Source organism: Cyprinodon variegatus, unplaced genomic scaffold, assembly GCF_000732505.1.
Source record: "Cyprinodon variegatus isolate N-32 unplaced genomic scaffold, C_variegatus-1.0 Scaffold264, whole genome shotgun sequence".
In the NCBI taxonomy this organism is placed as follows: Eukaryota; Metazoa; Chordata; class Actinopteri; order Cyprinodontiformes; family Cyprinodontidae; genus Cyprinodon; species Cyprinodon variegatus.
In genome coordinates this window covers 438,507-461,314 of record NW_015150717.1, presented here as the reverse complement: position 1 = coordinate 461,314, position 22,808 = coordinate 438,507, and the positions used below count along the sequence as shown (strand labels likewise).

The 22,808-nt window shown below is 37.8% G+C and overlaps 1 protein-coding gene across 1 annotated transcript in view; it reads left to right on the top strand.

Annotated features, from left to right (window-relative positions):
- Nucleotides 1-22,808, top strand: part of LOC107089750 (netrin-G2-like) — a 94,935-nt gene that overhangs the window by 41,458 nt on the left and 30,669 nt on the right. Inside the window, exons 4-5 of the mRNA XM_015382700.1 lie at nt 10,562-10,734; nt 14,720-14,749. Coding sequence (XP_015238186.1) covers nt 10,562-10,734; nt 14,720-14,749 — 203 coding nt within the window. The remainder of the gene's footprint in view (nt 1-10,561; nt 10,735-14,719; nt 14,750-22,808) is intronic.

Sequence of the window (22,808 nt, the reverse complement as noted above, 5' to 3'; positions counted from 1 at the left end):
AAAATACTTCCACAGTGAATTATGAATGACAAAAGATTTGATTTCCTTTAGGTTTTGTCAATAAATCGTCACTTTAAATGGAATGGTGAAATGCCAAGAGTCAAACAATCAAAGAGTCATATCAGAACAGCTGCTTTTTGCCTTACTGTCCCACCATAATAATATAATAATGTTACACATTTGGGGCTTACTAAAGCCGTTTTAACTTAAATGCAATCTGGTTGATCTAGAACTTGGGCAACAAAGACTGACCTTCTGGAACTCCTTGGGTAACTTAATATCACAACTACAAGAGTAACAATGGCAGGAGGGATGGCATTCTCCCAAATGTCATCAGTTTAGAGTTTAATGTTGCACAATAACAATTACTTAGAAATCTTAAAACTGGTCCTGTAAATTGTAGGATACTTTCTGGAAAGCTTTAATTTAACGAAGTTTCCTGGAAGAAGTGTTTTTGATGGATGATGTTTGGATTTTGGATTGGAACAAACTACCCTCTTAATCAGAATATATTTACCTAATTTTATTATCATTAATCTCAATCCAATCTCAATATTTCCATTATTGTAATTACGTAACACATTTTTATTCCAATCACCCAAATACCTATATCCATGTGAACACGCCTACTGACATTAGTGCAGAATCTGGAATAATGATAAATATGCATATGAACCGGAGATGGATTCAACATATTACGACGAAAAAAACGTCAAAAACGTACGAAATACTGTGCATAACTTTTTGTACGATTTCATACGAACTGATAATGAGAATACACTGATGGATTGGTTGTTCCACTGAATCACTCCTGCTAAAAATGGCAGGAATTAGGGAAAACGTCCACAAAATACCCCATCTGTGCCTCCTCTCATCATTGTCAACAACACCGTGTTAACTGCAAACCACTTCTGGTCCTTGGAGCCATCCTTTTAAGTAATCTCCTACATAAACGAGTGTTAAATCTTTGTGTTAGGTGTTCCTAAGACTAAGGCTCTGTTGACTGTATAACAACCTTCCAAACAAGCTGCTGGTAATTTTCTACACCACCCTTTAGTCTGTTTTGTGCACATTTATCATTCTGTGGTTTGATTCATCTAGAAAACATAACAGGTCCAATCTCCATCTCTAGATACGTTTACATGCACAAAATTTCCCCAATCCGATCTAAATCTGGATTGGAAGTTCAAAATCTCTGTTTCCATGGACACTAAAATTATCCGATCATGACATGTGTATACTGTACATGTACCAAGCGTTCAATCAGACTTTAGCTACCGTTTGTGCCAGCCCCGGCTGGTAGGAGACATGGTGCTGAGCCCTGCACATTTCTCTTCATTTGTGTCTTTTATATGTTTTTTTTTTTTACACTATTGACCTACGTTGCATCATGCTTTTGTTTTTGGTGTTCATTTTAGTTAAGTTAAGGCCTCAGCGGTCAGCGGTACCATATGCTAACACTGCTTTACTACAGGGGTAGAGGGCAGGATGGCATTTAGAGCCACCTCCTCCACCAAGGAGGAGCAGGAGCCAAAAATGAAGGTTAAAGTAGCAATAGTAAAGAAAAACGTCATGATGATGATGCACACATGTGCAGAGGAGGTGATATTACTCCAAAGATCCAAATGGGGTGTACATGGATGACAATCGGAATGGCGATCAGAAAAAAAACACCTCTCAAAATCGGAATTAAATTTCTTTCCCATCTGACTGAATCGGACTAGAATCTTCGGTCTGACATGTTTACATTAAACATTTCTGATCTGATCAGTTCTTCATGTAAAAATAGCAATTTTTGGTTGTAAGAGGCTAACCCACCCTCATTTAATGATCTATAGATGTCTAGGGGTAAAAAAAAAGCACTTACAATCACTACAGACGCCACACATTCTAGTTAGATGTTGTTCAAACTTTGACCTTCAGGTCGGCGCCACAGAGCGCTAATGGCAAAAGCAAACTGACACAGAGGCAGTTTCTTACTCCGGCCTGTCTCTCTGTTGACCTCGATGAAAACCTCACTGCAAGGGTAGTCGATGACTAAGCTATTACACGCTTCCTTCCCTCTATTATTTATTTACAATAAGACACTCATATTTGTAAATACTACTTATATCCTGTTGTTTATTCTGTGCTTTATAAGGCTCACATTTTTAAATGAAAGTGGTCCTAATCATAGACTAAAAAAAATGTCCAACATCTTTTTTATTTTTTTTTACTGTCACTTACAGTTTTGTAATAGCAGCAGTTTATATATATTGCACATACCTTTTACTAGAGTTTGACTTCCAAATGTTGCAAATAATACTGTTGTTGTGCAGTAGGTACTGCAGTCACAAACTCTGATTGGCCAACAGCCTTCTTCTCCCCATGAGAAGTGAGTTTTCTCAGGAAAAAAAAATAGAAAAAATGATCAATTATGGGAAGAAAGGGAGGTTTATCTAAGGCATTTGTGTTTTTAGTTACCCACAATAAATAATGACTGCTACAGGGCTGAGAATCTCTAACTCGGTTTAAACTAAAATGGAAGTCTGGAACGATCTGAGAAGAAAGTGAGAAAAGTATTGGAAAGCAGTGCACTGTAATCCCTGCTCCCCACACTCCTGCCGAGCAGGTCAGTTATAGATTATCTGTTTAGTCTTGAGAGAGAGAGTGGAAGCACAGATGAGGGGATGGATAGTGCTGAAAAAAAAAAAAAAAAGAGGTGAGGGGTGGTAAAGAGCGGAGCGAACGTTTGAAGAGGCCCCGTTCAGCTACGGACTGCTGCGCTCGAGGAAAATCGATCTTCTCCCTTCAGAGAAAGAAATTTATGAGGCTGGAACATAAACGCAGTCATGTCCAATTAGCTGCTCTGAATTTATGAGGTAAGGCAGCGGAAAGGAAGTAGGAGGAGACATGGTGATAAAGACCTCAGTTTAAGCCAATAAGGCGTGGAGCTGATCATTGATCTCTACTTCGTATAAACTCCCTCTACCGCGTTTAAGTACAGAGTCTGTGGTAGTTCTTCCTTTTTCTTCCAGGCTAACGTGACCAACTAATTCATGGGCAAACTTCTAGATCCCTGTTGATGGGTTTTGTAAAATAATGAATGAGCTTGAAATCATTTTGTCTTGATCAGTATTTTAAAAGTTAAAAACAAATCTCCCACACTCAGTTGAATTGGATGTTTGACTTTGATTCAGTATTATAGAAAAAAAGGCCTTTATCAGGTAAATCTTACAGAACAGCTGCAGAAAAACACATAGTTATAGAGGTAGTTGCACTAGATGAAATAAGACACCTTTAACTAGAAAACAGAACAAAGTGATTTCATCAGCATGCCTATATTAGAGATATTACATGCAAGTTCAAATATTCCTTATTCTGCTTTTTAATTATTGGCTGATGCAGGACCACTTCCTGATTTTAATATTACACTGGGACATCCTTAGTGGGTTTATGACATTTTGAACACAAAAAAAACACAATTTGCTGGTTAGAAACGCAACTCTACATATAATCAAGGGGACATTTTATCACAGGAAATCAGTTACACAAGTTATTATTTTCAAAAATAATATGAAAAGGTATCTTTTACTTGACTTGTATAATCTGATGTTGCAGCAACTGGTTATTTCAACCTGGAGAGACTCACGCAGAGAAAAGCTACAATTAGAAAAATATTCAGTTTATTTATACAGGTAGCACAATCATATTCTTCAACGTATTTCTATCGAAGGAAAACCAGCTGATTGCGAGGACTCATTGATTTTCTGCAATTCCTCAAACTGAGCATGCATGTAGTGACAGTGGAGAGAAAAACTATCTTTTAACAGGAAGAAACCTCCAGCAGAACCAGGCTCAGTGTGAGCGGCCTTCTACTGTGGCCGACTGGAGTTCAAGGAGACAGAAGCAGATAAAGAAATAAAATGGATTCTTTGACACTCGGGTGCTGGCAGAAGACTTCAATGCTGTGAAACAAGATTTTCTTAGATGAACAACCTAGAAAAGGATGAGAGTAGTCTTTGGAATAAGCCAGATGATGAGTTGGACTGAGAGTAATATCAGAAGGAGTAGGAAGATGGCATTGAGGTGGGTGAAAGTTATCTGCCTGGAGCTGAACGAGGGACACCACAGGTGGTTCAGGTGAAGCGCTGATGCTTCATTTCCATTATATAATCTTAGATTTACAGAAATATTTTATGATGAACACTTTATTATTTGACCAGTATGAAAGCATGTTTTTTCCTCGGCCTAATTGGGGTGAAATGAAAGCTGGGTGTGATAAAAGAAAAGTTTCCTCACCCTGCTTTGTGCCGTGAATGGAAGGTAGCTGTTGTAAAATGTTTATCTGGCCAGTGAAAGACATATTATCCTAACAGGGAATGTTCTTGATTAACTGAAGTTGTTTTGGGGAATAAACAATGTTGTGTGTGAGAAAGTTCTTTATGCAGAGGTTGGATAGTTCCAAGGGAGAGTGTGTGTGTTGGGATTTGTGCAGAATAAATGTGTGTGCTGAGCTTGCCCAAGTCCAAGCTTTTCTCTCCGTCTGTGGATGTCAAATAAATCTGTTTTTTGCTAAATTTGCCTCTGCCTCAGCTTCCTAACTCCACACTAGTTTGTCTGGGAATTTAGAGATTGTTATGCATGGATTGCTGTTTCTATGAGAGATAAATATGTTGACACCCAGTGGCCGCTTTCTCTTCAAGTGAAGCACCTAAACTTGGCCAAACCTAAAATCAAACCAAATATTAAAAAGTCCCCAACAAAATAGCATTTCAAAGTCTAGTCTTGACTAAAACCTGTTATATTTGACACGATGTACACTGTTCAAGATAACAAAGGACATCTCTAAACATTGATTTTAGAGGTCTTCAGTGAAGAATGGAGTCTCCATGGTTTTATAACAACCACTATTTCAAGCTTATATCTTCACCAGGGGGGCTCAATGTTAATTTTTCTTCATTTGAACCCAGTGTAATTCCTCTCAACCCTGGATATGAAAGAATGGACTTAGAAAACGGATGGATGAACATAAAGACAAGTTGGCCAGTGTGTCATCAGCAAGCCCTAGTTTGGTTCTAAGCCTTCCTTTCCCTTACAAAGGCCATAGGACTTTGTGCTCATTAGACTCAACGCCTTGTGTTACTACAGGAGGCTGTAGAGCCTATTGTGAGTTTCTTTATTTCCAGAGGAAGGAGCTGTAAAAAGTGTGGAATGGTCCTTCCATTCCACACTTTTTCCACACGGTTGATTAAATGGAGTTGAGGAGGGAGACCTCCTGTTGGGTCAGAGCCGCTTCCATACAATCTGTCATTGCAGGTTAGAGCACACAAACACAGATCCTTCCCCTGTTCTACCTCTGAGTTTCATCACTACAAGCACGGAGGCAGGCAGACTGTCATGGCTTTGACACAGCTGCCCTAATCTCTGCTGTACTGACTGCTCAGCCCTCCGTATCATCTAAATCCCCTCTATTCTCTCGTCAGACCTCTCTTCTCAAGCACACATCCACAACCCAATTTACCCAATGCACTGCTCAGAGAACACTTGTGCAGCGAAGAAGCAAGAGCTAAAAGGCTGTGGCCACACAAACTGATACGTGTGAGTCTAAGAAGAAAATGAAGGATAAACGGAAAGCCAATGTGCATAGGACGGTTTCAGAAGAACGAATTTTGGACAAAAGTCAGCAGGAATTGTTGCAAGAAAAAAGTGAGTGATAGCTGTGTCCCTGGTGAGCAATGGAGGAATGCTCATAGGCTGCAGCAAAGAGACAAATAAAGCGCCATTAACTGATGCTTCCAGCTGTTTTTTTAGACTCCGTCACCACATGACTCCCTCTTGATGTTTGTTTATCTTTCTTCTTATTTATTCCCATAATTGCTGCTTCTCTGCTGTCTAAATCAGGCATTTTCAAATCATTAAACAGTTAGGGCAACCTGACTTAGAAAATGCAGTATATGGGGGACTGACTCAGACAAACAGCAAGATTTGCAAGAGAAATAACGTGTATTGTACCATTATAAAGGCTATTATTGTAAATAACTATGGCGATAACACAATTCTTTAACAGTACATATATTCAAGTCCTGAATTGAAATCATCCATTAATATTACTATTTCTTTTCTTTTTTTTGCTCCTTAATATTGAGATCACAATCCACACTGTTTACTGGTATCTGCATTTAATTAGACTAAAGAAATTCTTATCTTCCTTTTAATGCACAGAATAAAGCGGCATCAGACTCCTATGAAAAAATAAAAGCCCTCATCACTTTCTGCAAAACAAAACTATGCTAGCAATCCCTGCTGAACCTGCTCTATTTAGGAGCATCAATCCACATTAAAAAAACAACATAAAAACAGATACCATTACCATTTAGTTAGAGTGAAGTAACAACGAAAGAATGCTGATTTTATATTCTGACCGTGTGATCATGGAAAGGTAGCACACCTGGTAATGATGCAGTAGACCACTCTGAATCCTCATTGTTCTTAATTTTAAAGGGATGCTGAAAACGTTCCAGATTTTTCCTTACAGCTTGGTCTAATTGATAGAAATTACACACAACTGTGGATTACACACATTAAAGGTATTGTGGAGGATTTTCACAAGTTTTTTTAAAGACCCGCCCTCTCCACTCGATGTGTGAAGTGACAGGCCGCTGGGACAGCAAATAATAACGCTTTGGGAGGAGAGCTCTCTCCGCAAAGCATTCTGGGATATATCTGCATCCTGCATTTTCAAAGAACCGTGGGCAGAAAGGTGTGAAGGTCTGAAACCGTAGCTCACCACAGATATACGCCTGAACGTGTGCATACGCAGAAAAAGATAGCTAACGGGACGAGCATGTAGGACGGCCTTATGTAAACATATCATCCGAATGATTGACAATTAGGAGGACCACTTATTTAGATGATCCACCCGGAAATAAAAGATTTTCCTCTATACCTTTAATCAACCTAACGTAAGAGCTCTGATTGTTTGATTTTCCTTTCCGTAATAAGTATTTAGTTAGTAGCAGCTATAGAGCACTGAAGCATACAGCATATGGCCCATGTTTAATCAATGTATTGGATGTGCTCTGCTTTTATTATCATTTTGGACTGAAATATATATATAATTGACTTTGTTTTCTGATTTGGCTTCTGACCACTTCCTATCATGTATTCATTGTCTCACCAATATCCTCTACATGTGTGCATGAGCATTCATGCAAAAAAAAAAAAAACATGACAAACTAAAAAAAACAGCTTCCCTGATGGCAGAAAATGCTCTGAGCAGATTGATGAGCAGAAACATTGTCCTGTAATTACTGCAGCTAATTAAAACTCTATTTTATGAGTGGGTTCTAATGTAAAGGGGAGTGAGTACTCTGTCTGCTCTGAATAATAAAGAAAAAAAACTCTGTTTCCATTTGGTCTCCTCTGTCTTCATCTGCTTCCTCCCTCACTAAGTAACTAAAAACAATTCTGATGGATCCAGCCGTCCCATCTTAACTTCCTTCATCTCATTGCTGCTTTCCTGCTTTGATGACTTTGCAGCAAAGGCAGACATCTTGCGCATTATCATATGATTGTTCCCATGTATTATTTGTGTGTGAAGGGACTGAAAAGAGGGATGGGAAAATCCCAGAGCAACCTGTCAAATGCAAGAGTGAGAGCAGAGAGATATATAACTCGAGAAGTCGGAGTGTCACATCATTCATGCGGAAGGAGTGCAAGGCTGAAAGTACTTGTGGTCTTCATCGGCAGTATTTGTGAGGTTAAGGTCAGAAAATCAGGTCAAGGGGATATGTCCAAGTGCGACTTAGATGTTTCTAATTACTAACTTGGCCTTGCAAAATTATTCATTCTCCTTGAACCCTTTCTCCGGTAGAACATACTGCATAATTGAGAAGTAAGAGAATATTTAACCTTTTTTTTTGGTATACTTTTACAAATAGATATATGAAAATCGGTCGTTCATACATACTCATTCATCCACCTTAATAGCTCTCCTGTCAATGCTACAGGAAAGCATCCTCACAGCATGGTGTTTCCACCCCCATGTTTCACTATAGGTATAATGTGATTATAACATGACAAAATATGAAAAAATTAAATGAGTATGATTTTTGTTGATGAGTTTTGAGGGTTTGTAACAAAATTCCAGACCCCTTTGCCTTTTGATTAAGTAATAATCATTTAAACTTTGGTGTTAATGTCAGCCTGAAGTGTGCTTGTCTTCAATTTAACAGGCAGGACCGCTGAATGAGACCGCTTATTAGACCTGCAAGACACAAACTGCCTCGCACAACACCTCTATTCTTCACTATTGATTTAAGCTGCAACTCTTAGAATGTGTGCTGAGCAATGCTTCTGCTTTCGAGATGAGACAGATGAGATTTATCAGCAAAGATTCAGGAGATGAAAAGCAGTGATATGTTCAACGCTGTCAGTCACAATCTGTCTGTTTTTTCCTGAACTGTTGTCTGTCTTCTACACCCGCAAACCAATGCAACTCATGAAGTAGAACCGCACATACACACACCTGTCTCATTTGACACACATTCACTATCTCATACGGACTGTTTTCGTCATGAAAAAAGAGATTTCCAATTTCAGTCTTCCCTAAGTGGACAGCGCTTGTCCTTCAGAAGGCCGGCAAGAAATGAGGCTTTGTTGGTCGATGGATTTTCTGTGGCATGTCCTGTCAGAATGAGATGGGGGTAATTCATGGGACCACCATCAAGCTGTTGATCTGAGACACAATATTTCTATCAACACTGTTTTCATTATTATAGTCTCTCCACATTTAATGATTAATATTTGTTATCATTTGTTGTTGCAAAATTAGATCTGTACTTGATGAATACTCACTACTTCTGCTTAAAAAAAAGAAAGATGGCAGTGTCGAAGATTAGTGTGAGAAAAGAAAATTGAAGCAGTCATCTTGCCTAGAATACAGAGGCAATTCTTTGAATATTTGATGCAGACGGATAGGTGTTCACTCCAGTGGAACAAACTGGATTGGAGTCCAGTCACTCAACTGGAAAAGGCTGTAATTTCAAGTTGTACTTGCAGAGTGTCCTTAAGATTCTAATTTCCTTCATGGCAGAACTGCGGTGTGTGGATCAGCACACCTGGGCCCTACCCTCTGCTGAGGTCAAGTGTGCACATGTGCCTGCACTCGCAGCAGATCTCAGAGATGCACATAAGCAGTTGTGCCTGAAAGTTTACATACCGTCCCATTAAATAAAATTATGACTGAATATTTCCTGAACATTACAGAAAACACCTTAGTTCAGGAGCCTCATAAGACTTGTTTACTAACCAACCAACGTAATAAAAATAACTGGCAGGTTATTTTTTTTCATATATATATATATATATATATATATATATGTGTGTGTGTGTGTTTGTGTGTGTGTGTGTGTGTGTGTGTGTGTGTGTAGCAGGTGAAATAAGTTTTGAACATGCCACCATTTTTCTCAATAACATATATATATTTATATAGGTCCATATTTTTCACCAGATGTATCAAGTAACATGCATGTAACAATCCATGCAATCCACACATGCAAAAAATCAAACCATAGATGTCCAGAAATTAAGTTACATGTAATAAAGTGAATGTGACAAAAAAGAAAGATGGTAGGAAAAATAGACTGTTCACTCAAGGTTGCTTTCTAATCTCTCCATCTCTGAACAGGTATAATCTCTGCTGTTTTGATGAATCTGTTTCCTGTCGTATTTTACTCAAGTTGTGCAATCTTGGGTTTTAAAAGCTGTAATTTAGGAACAGTAATTGATTGTGTTTACAATTTTGCATACATATTTAGTTATTTTGTATTTAATCTCTGAGCCAATATAATAAAAAGGATGTGGTGTTCACTTTCTGTTGAAAATATAGAATGTAAAAATCAGATTTGTACCATTCAATAAAGGTTGAGGATCCTCGATGTAAAGAAAAAAAATAAATGCTACTCTTATTGGATTATTTTTGGATGCTAAAATAAATCAAAGATGCTATTGAAATCTTTACTGTACATATTGATTTACTGTCAAGTGACCAATATATGTATTTGCAAAATGTGTAATTTTCACAATCCATTACTAAATAAACTAATTAAGAGAAAATCTATAATTTTTTCACTTCCCTCAGTGGGTAGTGGAAGTAATGCTGCAAGTGAAATCAAATAACAGAATCAGATGGGATGGCAGCTGTACAAACTGTGTGAGCAAACATCAAAACAGGAAAAGGATGCTGTGGTTCTGTCACTGACTTCTGAGGCAAAAATGAATATATTAGAAATGGAAATATGACTGTTAACACAATAAACCATCGCATCAAAGAAACATTTCTTAAGATATTGCATAAATCAGTCAGTTTTGTAGGGTTTGTTTTTTTCTAAATGCAGTTTCAGCAATCTGTTTTTGAAACAGATGTCGGTACATTTTTAATATTCCTCTGTTAAAAAAAAAAAAAATTCTTTATTTCCATTTAAATCCCCGATGTATTTATAGCATTCCCACATGCTGCATTAGTGGATCATAGTGTACATTTCCACATGCTGACTGTTTTTTCTGGTTCTTCTTACAGGTGTAAGTGTAACCTCCATGCCTCCCAGTGCCTGCTGATTGAAGGGAACCTCCAGTGCCAGTGTGAACACAACACCACCGGGCAAGATTGCCAGCGATGCAAGAAAGGCTTCAAAGCCAAGTCCTGGAAAGCAGGTTCCTACCTGCCTCCGCCAACTGGAACCCCCAACACCTGTACGTACCTCCTTCTGCATCCTACCACTGAGAATATTTTAATCCATATGTTGAGACATGTGGTTCGGAAGTAGTTCTGGTTAGAACTTTCCTCATCTTCACTGCTGGATAAGATAAAATATATATGTAGTTTATCGAAATTACAGATTTTAAATTAAAAAAATGCATAATAAATGGTCAAAATTCTAAACATGGACTCAAAACATGCAAAGTTTTCCACTAGCTGTTAAGTAAATGAAATGTGTCAACCTAACTTTATGCTTTCTGTAGCCTCCTTCAAACCCCTGGAGCAATTCTTGTTAAATATTTGACCACTCCTGCAGCAGAACCACTGAGTATAAAAATGCTCCAAAGCATTATTATACCACTACCAAGCTTGATGATTGATTCAGTGTTCCTAATCCTTCCAAAAAAAATGTATTGTTGTTAAAGCTTAAGAGTCAGATCTTTCACATCTGACTTTTTCTTTCATCTGTAGGATGCATTTGGGTCTTGATCATGACCGAAGCAAAGAGATATCAGATTAACTCACTTAAATATTTGAACTGATGGTACAATTCCAACTTCTCCATTGTTATAAAAGTCGGACAGTTGGATGAGTTCTGCCAGAGAATAACAGTATCTTGATGCTGCTAAAGAGAAATGACCAGCTGTACTCAATGGTGATCATTAATGGGAAGTTAGATATTGGCTTTGCATGTAACTGTAAATTTAAAGAAAAGGCTGTAATTTCAAGTTGTACTTGCAGAGTGTCCTTAAGATTCTAATTTCCTTCATGGCAGAACTGCGGTGTGTGGATCAGCACACCTGGGCCCTACCCTCTGCTGAGGTCAAGTGTGCACATGTGCCTGCACTCGCAGCAGATCTCAGAGATGCACATAAGCAGTTGTGCCTAAAGGTTTACATACCCTCCCATTAAAGAAAATTATTAATTAATTCACACTAATAATTCAAATAACACAAAACTTAAAAAAATAATACATAAAAAAAATACTAAATAAGAGTTAAGTAAAATAAAATGTTGATTTATATTATGTTAAAAAATGTAGTAGAAAAAAAAATATTCTTTGCTATTACCGGGTAAATTAGAAAAATACATTGCCTGCCCCCCCAAAAACTGTTGCCACAAAAAAAAAAGGTCACACACTTAAGTGATCCCAGATTACGAGCATTCTGAATTTTTTTTCTGGACCATTTTTTTCATTAAAGACAATGGGTCCCCACTATACTTTCAGTTTATGATAATGTGTTGGGCATTAAATTAATAAAAAAAAATTTATTGGGCAGTTCTTGGCCTAATTTTGTTAGTTTCTTTAATCTCCTTAGATGTTTTCTCTGTATTCCCATGATTGGACCCTTCTGAAACAGACTGACTTTTTGTGTCATTTGACATTATTGTTTGTTAATGGAAACTTATTGAGCTCACATTGGAGAAATTTATCTCTGCATTTAACCCATCCCCTTGTGAAGCAGTGGGCTGCCATCTTTGTGGCGCCCGGGAGCAGTTTGGAGTTATGGGTTTTGCTCAGGAACCCAGAGTGGAGGCAATGGGCTTTAAACCAGCTACATGCAACCTTCTCAGAGCCCAAGTTCACTGCTCTAACCCACATAAACGTGTTTTTTCTGGCCGGTACACTGCGGCTAAATCAAGTTGCCTCTCATTAAGAAATTAGAAGCAACTTATTGCAACAGTTGGGATTAAATAACTTGTTGTCAGAATCGCCCTGCTCTCGACTGTTTGCTGGAACGCATCCTTTGTTGCCAACATATCACCTTACATATTTTCAACTATACATGTTTCCTCATTTAAAAAATAGAGTACTTACTACAGAATTAGACATAATTTACCTGTCCAGCAGACGTTTTGCAACCAAAGCATCCTATTTCAGACCCTTTTGGAGTAGTGGGCATGAACTGCATGCTTATAATGTGTTTGTGTCAGCTTTCAAATATGGCAATCCCATGCTCCTTTTATACACCTTTCTCTCTCCTGTAGTTTCTGTTTAAATTCATTTTACTGCAAAAACTAGCATTAGCACTGTTGCACAACTAGGTGCTAGAGGAAGTTAGAAATATAGCCTCTTCAAACTCCTGTGAGTTTTCAATTTCAAAAAAATGTAGGATTGTTTACAAAACAATTTTTTTATAAGTTACACCAATTTAGGTCAGACTGTTTTAATATAATATTAATATTGAGAGTTTTTTTTTTCCCACATCCTAGCAATTGGCCACTATCAGAGATGCACAATTTGTAATCTGCAGCCTACCCTCTAACTGCTTTCTAAAAGAGCTAAAATGGAGGAAGATTGATTAGTTTGTTAAGTCTATAGATTATTATGCTGGCCAGCCATGCTGATACGTCCTATACGCAGCGTGTCCATCTGGTAAGGAGCTGGTAGAGCTCAATTTCAAAGACGGGATTAACAGGGTGAGTGTTATCAGGTTAAAACCAATTAGATAATTACGGATGAGATGCAAAAAAAACTCCAAGCGTGGTGCACTATTTTTGTAATTTTGTGGTCCATGAATCATGCCATGGACTTCTTTTTAAAAAGTAGTGACACTAAAGCTGTCAGTTTTAGGGGTTTTAAAGTTAGATCCATCTCACTTAGGGTAACAGAAACGGGATTATTAAAGCATTGCTCATTGTCGCCGCCATCTTGCTGCCATGCTAGCAGAAAAGAAGAAAGCTACTGAGAGTGACACATCATACAGCCCCGCCTTTGATTGGTCTCGCCAAATATGGCCGGAGTCACTTGTGGTTTACCTGCTATGGCTGTGACAGGCTAATACATTATATCAAGTCTCTATGTTTTTCCACAGATGAAATGAACTGCTTACATGATGCGTTTTGTTGGTTTTGTACCAATTAGGGATTGTTACCAAAAAAGATTAGATGAATCGTCTGTAAATCAAACCTTAGACAAACTTTGTTCCTGTGTATTTTGTTTCATTTGTTGGCAGTAACTGTCTGCAGACAGCTGAAACACTGATGTCTTGCTGTGGTGTAAAGGATTCTTTAATTGTATTTTAACAACCAATTTGCTGCTCAAATTTTCTTATCTAACAACAGCTGACATGCAGTGTCTTTTCTCTAAAATGATTTTTGGAAAGATTGAGATTAACTTTTTTAAATGAGCTTTAATAAATTAAGAGGTATATGCATAACCCCCAGCAAAAGAGAAGATTTTAAAAAAAGAAGAGTATAAAAGATGATGAGGATACAAAGCTCAAAGAGTTTCTTTGACCTCCTTGCAGAGAGCAGGGCTGTGCGACAGCACAGTGGTGTGTGGGCAGGAAATCCTTTTGGAGGGAGTAACCAGCCTCAGTAGCTAGCTATGATAAAATAATAATCTAGGGCAGCCCCTCCCCAGTTTTCTGCCTTAACACTGACACACTCTTTATGCACTTAAAGAGACAGCCAAAAACACCAGCAGAGATGCTTCTGTGTGTGCCCTTACTGCTTAAAGCTGTCTGCCTTTTTTCCCCGTTATGCTGTTGTTGCTATCTCACTTATATCAGGACTGACACACACCTTCAGACCTCATCCCTGCTTTTTTAAACTCCTGGATTCAATTTGTGGCTTTTAAGCATTAAAATGCTTGCGGCCTTCTCCAGGTTGTATCATGAAATAAAACTGCCAAAGCTTGGTTAAGACAGAAATCATAATACTCTATAGTGTAGGACTACATTTATGTTAATCAAAAAATAAGCTTTATTTGAAAAAATTTAAGTGGATATGCACTTTGCAAGAAAGCATAAACTGAAGATGCAGTGAGACAGTCAGATTTGGGACAAGAGGGAGGCAGTTCAAATCCTTTTATTACTCAGGAACGATGAGTGGTGGTCCTCTGCAACCCTTATTTTTCTTAACAGCCTTCTGCCACCTGAGTCTGATAAATGAGGCAGAGTCAAGTCTTTAGGCAAATTGAATGCATAAATAAACAAGTTCTCATCTCCTCTTCCCTTTCTTATTCTCTTTCAGGTGCAATTGCTGGTTCGCCCTCCGGTTCTAGTAAGTAATAATGCAAAGCAAAGCAGAAGATTTGGTTCTCATTTCTATTTCTTGTCCCAGCTCGCTTCTTATCTCTTTCTGTTGCACAGAATTTTTTTTGTTACCCATCTATTTTTCCATCTGTATCGCTGCTAAACTCCACCTCTCTCCCCTGTGATGTTCAGCTGGCTCTCTCCAGTTGCTCATTTCTTTTCCCCCGCATCTCTACACTTGGTGAGCCCTCAGAGCTTCATTATTAATAAATCTCTCCGTCGCCACATCCTTTCATCACAGAACATCTCACTAACCTGCACAGAAGGAATTCTTCCACATATCTGCTTTTTAATATTTAGACTAATGACAGTTGTTGTTGATGGATTGAAGGAATGGGGATCAGAGGGGGTTTTGCGTATGTCCTGGATGGAGCAGCACACAGAACTGAGAGACAACAGAAGGAGCAACTGGAGATAAGGATGTGGGCATATGTTAGTTTGTTGTAATGCAGCGTGATTCTGGGTGAGGAGTGAGGGAAGCCAGGAATAAAAGGGAATTTGATTAGGGATTCTCTCTGTGGAGAGGCTCTCAGCCTCCGAGCTGTTAGACAAAAACGATCGGCAAAGTGGCAACATCTACCCTGACAGCGCCGGGCTTTTCCCCACATGGCCCAGTACTGTAAAGGACTGATCCATGCATGGATAAACCTAACAATTGGGTTATACTGCAGGAGGACAGATGACTGCTCTTTAAAAGCTTGTTTGATACCAAAACAACTGATTGATTTTTTTTTTTTTGGGGGGGGGGCAAATAATAACTAATCAGTCAAAGAAATATAGTGCTTCGATGGTGTGGTTATAGCTGAAATCTTCTGTGTTGTTGAACTCGCACAATTTCAGTTTTAAATCACTGCTCTGAGGATTTTTCAATGTGATATCTTTCTTATGGCCTTGAAAGAAATTCGACTTAGGGACTCAAAATAGTTTCACACTTCTGTTCAACCAGAAAGTAAAAAAAAATACATCTGCATTAACAGCAACATAGTTCAAAACAAGAAGATCCTGGGTATAGCTAAAGCAGTAATTCACTAATAGTTCATTCAAAACAGTATCTTTATTTTATTTTTTTGGAACTCAATTTTAATGTTCTTTAAAGTAAAGGGGAAAAAAAATAATTTTCCATTTTAACAGGAAAGTGAGAGTTCAAAGTATAAAGTGGGCCTCTCTGTCATCATATTCAATAATCACTAGATATCCAATTCACACGAATATGCCTCAAGCAGTTTTTAAAAACCTATATAATTTTTTAACTAACCAGAGAAAAACATCTCAGTCATGCAGGTTATTCGCCCTGCTGTGGACAGGTTCGGATTTGTCAATGAAAGATTCATTGGTATTACTTTGAAAACTACCTAAAGACGGTTTGTTTCCTTTTTCTGTAAATGAAGACAGGAAAGGAGCTGAAGATGAAGTTGAAGCTGAACCCGGAACTGATGCAATAATCATCTCTCAGGCTGATGGGTCGCAGGCTGTTGCACATAATCCGTTTGGTGCTTCTGTGAAAGGTGCGAAACGTAGTTTAGTTTAGTTATAGATAGAGTTAAAAAAAAATAGATTTTCCTTCTTTTGTAGAAATCTAGCAGAAGCCTAACCTCATAATGTCACTTCAGTCCTGTCTAGTAAACACCAGGAGACAGGAAGTTCTAGTTACACCAACAGTTGCATACACTGCAGAAAAATCTCTTTCTATCCTAAAACACAATCAGAAGCTAAGTGGTTTTGTGGGTTCTCAACAAAAAAAATACCTAAGGCTATTTTTTTTTTAAAGAAATTGTTCAGTATTATGGGAAATATTTGTCTCCCCTTCAGAGAGCTGGAACAGATGATTGACAAAGCTGTCATGTCTGTTTCTCAGAGATGATGCTGCAGACAGCAGTTGTTTAACTCATCCAGGGTATAATAAAAAACATAAAACAACAACCCTGCCCTGAACGACAGACATCACCTCTAGAGCTTACGCCATAAGTTCACCTTTCATTGTTTTGCAGTCTGTATGAAATATACTGTGGAAAACATAAGGATGTGTTTATGGGCTTGGCTCTGTAAAATCATGGATAATTTTTTGAAGCAGAACAACCCCTAGGAGCACAGTTTACAGAGATTTCTGCAGAGATTATTAAAGCTAAATAAAACCAAACTAATATGTGAGCTTTCGAGGTTCTAAATAGTCCGTTTCAGTGGTTGGTCGTAAGCTAAACTGGCTTGATGATTAGTTTACAAAGAAATATGCTCTCAATGTTATATAAGCTACATTGCCAATGAGAAATACATGAATATCAAACTTGGATGCATTTAAATTATGGTTTTTACATTTATCACAGAACATAAAACAAGGACTGGCTGCATGAGTAGAATTTGTTGTAAAAGTCTCTCTATTTCACCCAGGGTCCAAATTATGCATACAGGCCAACATTTATACACACTTCCTGCTTGCCTTTTGTTATACATCTCTAAGAAAGTTACATAAAAATATATGATCTGTTGAAGCTATCAGCAAACTTCTGGCATTTTTTGGAAATCATTTGAATTGTTTGATTTCCTGGTAAAGACCTGGCTTTCAAGAACAATCCATATGTCTTCAACTGTTTGTGGATTTGGGCTTGTTCTTAATATTTATGGCTTACCTGCTTTTCCCAACCAGCTTTGATCTGTATTTGGATCATTTTGTGTTTGAATACCCCTGTTTAAATCTGTTTTGGGCATGTGTGACAAAAAACTCACACACAGACACAAACACACAATAGAAAATATTGGCTTGGATGTTCAAGAAAATTCAGAAAATGAATACTCATACCCAACTAGAAGATGGTGGAACAATCATTCAACTCCAGGCCTAAAGATTTGGAATCTTTTATATTTATCATGTCTTTATACTCCAAAACAAAGGCTTAAATACATCCTCCTCAGCTTCTACAGAAACAAGAGTTAACCCCCTCATGTCGGGCATGTGTCGGGCATATTTGCCATTTTCGGGCTGATTATCCAGTCATGCGAGAATGTTTCGATCAGGCCGACTTGCGTCGTGTAGTATACAGGGGTTAGCAAGGGCGATCAGCCTCTCACAACCACCGTTCTCCCGATCAGGAATCGTAAGGTCGGGAGACAATGAAACCTGTTTGAAATTCAGTCGGCCGGCGTAAGGTCGCATCCGAGTGTCGGGGCGCACAGTGTTAAAACATACATCGTGAGCTTTGAAACCCTGCGGTTTCGTTGTACTGTTTCAGCTGTAGCTGTGTGCAACACTTGAAAATGTTGCACAGTGTATGCCCAGGAATATACTGAGCGAGGGTAGCACCTTGGAATTTTAGGACACTGGCTCTTAACCTGAGTGTCAACGTTCATAAAGAAGGGATTTATACATCTATTTAAACTGAAAGAATTACAAACCTGAAATTAGGTCCTGTTAGAAATAAGGCCAGTCTAACAAAGATTGAGCTAAATATGTGATCAAAAGAACAATTATGCTTTGAGGAGTCAAGGTGACATATTAAAGCGTAAGAGCACTGTACTAACTGTTAAACATGGTGGTGGCAGCATCATGTTGAGGTATGTTCAGTTGGTTATGTTACTGGTAATACCTGTTATTACCAGTAACATAACCAACTGAACATACCTCAGCATGATGCTGGTAATACCTGTTATTGTTACTGCAAAAAGGTAATGGAATAATAAAGATGCAAGAATTTCTCTTCGTTTCAATAGCTAGATGGTTAAAACCTTTACACTGTTGGTGTTCCTACAGGATAATGATCCCTGACAAACATCACAACATTTTAATGGATAAAGTAGGAAATTATCAAGCTTCTGGATAAATCCTGATCTCAACACTATTAAAGTTTGAAGCTATGCTTTAAAGCCAGTGCCAAACCACGAAACCATGGTTCCATGCATGCTCTGAAATGTAAAGAAATCAACTTAGAGTCAGACTAATGCCAAGACCTTGGTGATAGCTAAATGAAATGGTATGTGTTTGTTTAACTCAGTATTAGCAGGACTGAATGTGTGTATTTTAGCTTACTTTACTTTTTTCAACTGAGAAGTTCAGAAAATGTTTACAATAAAGACGCTTTCACACTGAAATCCTGGGTTTTTTAAAACTGGCTTGTCCCGCTAACATTCGGCTTTTGGCTCTTTCTACCATTGGACTGATAAGCCAGGTCTAACCCCCTGCTGGCAAGCTGCGTGGCCACTGTCCCTCACCACTGCGTTTTTGATGACAGCATCACGCTGGGTGAGCGTTGCTAATGTCGACAGTACGACAAATAAACTGCAAATACTGGAACGGTTCCTTAAACCTGGCAATGAAGCTCCTCTTCTTCGGCAGATCATAAGGAGCTCACAAACCTCTCTATCTTGCCATGTTTCATCCATGTTTCTCAAATACAAGCAGAGTTGTTCGAGCTTCTTATTTAACACGCGACCAATGCAGTGTTGTGACGTACATATGTTGAACTCAAAGTCATTACATAATTTAACGTGCCAACCCGGGTCTGGTGTTCCCACTGTATGCCGATCAGATCCAAAGCGATTTTAACGGTCGCTTGCCGAGTAGTAGACACATCACAGTGAGCTGTTCCCACTGCCAAAAAAAGCCAATTGTTCCTGGGTTTAAAGGGTTTTTCGGCCAGTGTTTAGTTAACTGGGTTTTTTTTTTTGTGTAATCCTTCCGCCATAAAAAGAAAAGTTTAACTCTTTCTCTAAAAATCCAGAATGTTATATTGATGCCCAGGACAATTTGTCAATTAGTCCGCCAGTACTTCAATTTGCTATCAGTTAAAAATAAAAGAAAATACAGCAGAGGCCGTACATCAGAACACAAAGCAGTGACTCTAGAGGAGTCGATAGAAACAAATGTTTATTACTGCTCCTCTAAAAGCGTACACATTTACTGAGAAGAAAGCACAACTTTACACATGCATGGAATGTTAAATTTTAATTTGATTCAGGCTAAAAACATGAACATGTAGTGTCTGATCTGCAAACCAGAGTTGTAAGGCAGTCAGGAGTAATAATATTGAGATGATTATGTTTACTGCTGGGTTTTTATAGTAAATATTACAAGTCAAATAAATTGAAATATTTTTTTCATTCAAGTTTGCAGGGGGATAAAAGAGTAAGAAGGTACTCTAAATTGGAAAAGTTAATATTTACTTTGAAGTTTAAAAATATATTTGAATATAGCAGAGTAGGAGATTTTAAGCAATCTTTTTAACCCCCAAAAAGAGGCCTGCTGCTGCTGCAAACTTAAGAAGCCTTTTTCCCTTCATCTTTTGGAAAATTCTGGATACTTTAATAAGTGATATGAGTTTTTCTTTGCCTGAATGTTTAAATAATGCCATCACATTGTAGCAGGAACTTCCTACACACTTGTGACAAATCCACTGTGCGCTCCTGTGGATGTGCTTATAGACTCTGACAGGCAGGGTGTTTGTGTCAGTGTAGAAATCATACATAATTCATCCTCCAACTTACTGGAGGTCTTCAGCTGAACATTGACCATTTCTCAGGCTATTTATATTGCGGACATTAATGTTAGATGTGGATTGTTCTGTCTTGAAAGCTGGGTTGTCAAAGTGTTGTGACATTCAGACTTTATTTGTTCTGACTGACTGATCTTAAACCAGGCCGGGTAGATGGGAAAGATGTCAGCTGCCTTGATGTACAGTGAAGTGGTCCTTAAAGCCCAGTTTGCCTTCATACTGAATTAAAACCTGCCATCTTGGTAAGCAGCAGTACTTTTAATGTTGTGCCAAAACTAAAAACATGGTAGATGCTTGGATTTCCATGAGTGTGATGTCAACCGGTCTTGAAGGAATCCATTAAATGTGGGCTTTTGCACGGCACAGCACTTTTGTTGTTTGGCTGACATCAGGAGAAAAACTCAAAAGAGTTCGATGATTAGCAATGACTCAAGAGAGTCTGACAGAAGCTTACACTAAAGGACTTTGTAAGCCTTTGAAAGCTCGACATGAAGGGCACAGATATTTTGTAAAAATAACATTAATGTTTCTGTTAAATATACGTCTAACAGAAGCGTTTCCTTTAGGACTGTAAAAAGTTAATAAAAACTTTTTTTTTTTTCATTTACCTTTGCAGCTTTAACTCCAAAACACTACATTTATGTCCTGAGCTGCAGTGTAAAGCAATTCTACGCTGTTCTTGATGAAAGATCTTGGAGTTAAATCCTAGCCAGACACATGTACTATGTATCCGTGCATGGGTTTTGACCAAGTACACTAGCTACCTTCCAAAGCCAAAAAGAATTGTTTTACATTTCAACAGCAAAATTCATTGGATTTTGGAGGAATTATTGTCATCTGCTCAATGTAGCACATACAGTATGGTATTGTGATTAGGGAGGGAAATTATGCATGTTTTTGAAAAGCCAGAAAAGTTGTAATATATTTGTATTCCTTCTCTTTCATTTTAATTAGTCAAAATAGAATCCAGGGCAACTGATTAATTAAGAAGTAAATCATTAATGATTTCAGCATCTCATCGTCTGGCTAATTTAATCACAATATTAATCCAGCTGTTCTGTGTAAGCCTTACAGGTGTGTTAGAGACCATTAGTGTAGAAACAGCATTCCTAGGACACAGGAACACAACTGACAGGAAGAAAGTTGTGAGGACGTTTAAAGAGGGGTTAGGTCTTCAAAAAAAAAATCAAAAACATCCAAAAAATTTCCAAGTATGGCATAACTGCAAATCCACCAAACCATGACCATCCATTTAAACTGAAAGATTTGAAAAGGATTTCATTGATAAAAGAAGCAGTCAGAAGACCGGTAAAACTGCATAAACTTTTTTTACATTATTTTTTTCCAGTAGAATTAACACTTGTATTCTCAACCACTCTAAAGGTTCTATAACTGTAATAATTTTGAGGGGGAAAAAATGCTTTTGACAAAAAAAGTAAGGACCTTTAAGGGCATGGAGTCATGTAGCGTGAATACAAATGCAAACACACTGTGAACACATAAATGCGCAGCAAATACAAAAAGTACTGCAAAGACAAAAGTAAAGCCTGCAAACACTAAAATGAGAAAAAATGAGAAAACAAACTAATTTACCACTTGCAAATAAAAACGCTGCTTGTAGCAAAACCAGCTGCAGTTAAAGAGATCCTGCAAACCCGCTCTGTTTGATGGAATTGCTTCAGACTACAGGGGGAAACAATCATAGACTCATATGGGACCAGATCATAGACAATGCTATGAATTAATGTCTATCGATCAGACCCCTAGCATAGACATAAACAGGATGTCTCCCCAAGGAACATAAGTACTCATTTTAAGCTATTTTAAAACATAAGCTATGTGAGCTTCCCGTTTATGTCTTTAATAAGGGTCTGGAACATTTATACTATCCAGAAATTGCTTGTAGCTTTCTATTTACTATTAGATCTTATTACTACCTGTACTTTTAGCATTTTTTCCTTTGTATTTGTTTAGTTTGTTAGCATAATTTATATGTTAGTAGTAGGTTTTGTATTTGCAAGGTGCTTGCATGTTGCTGCTTTCTGTTCACTGCAAGTGCACAATTTTTCTTGAGCAGCATTTTTTATATGCATGTGATTTGTCTAGTTTTTTACACTGCAGAAGTTGCTATAGTTTGTTATTTGCTAAGCATTAATCTATTTGCTGTGCATTTCTACATTTTGACCATACTGTAACTCACCGCTAGTTCTATTTATACCAATATGTATGGATAATTTTTTCTTCGACTTAACAGTTATTACCAACTGTCATATACAGTCCTTATTAAATGAATTGAACTGCACCACATTTTTCTCTTAAAACACAATGTGAATTCTTTTGTAAGGCGCAACAAGCATGAGTGTTAGGTTGGTTTTCCTGTGTGTATCTTTGCTGCCCTGTGATGGTTCAGTGTCTTGTATGGAGATAGTTATCAGCCTCTACTCCATGACTCTGAAGGGTTCTGTGGTTACAAAAATAAATGTATATATATTTATATATATATATATATATATATATATATATATATATATATATATATATATATAT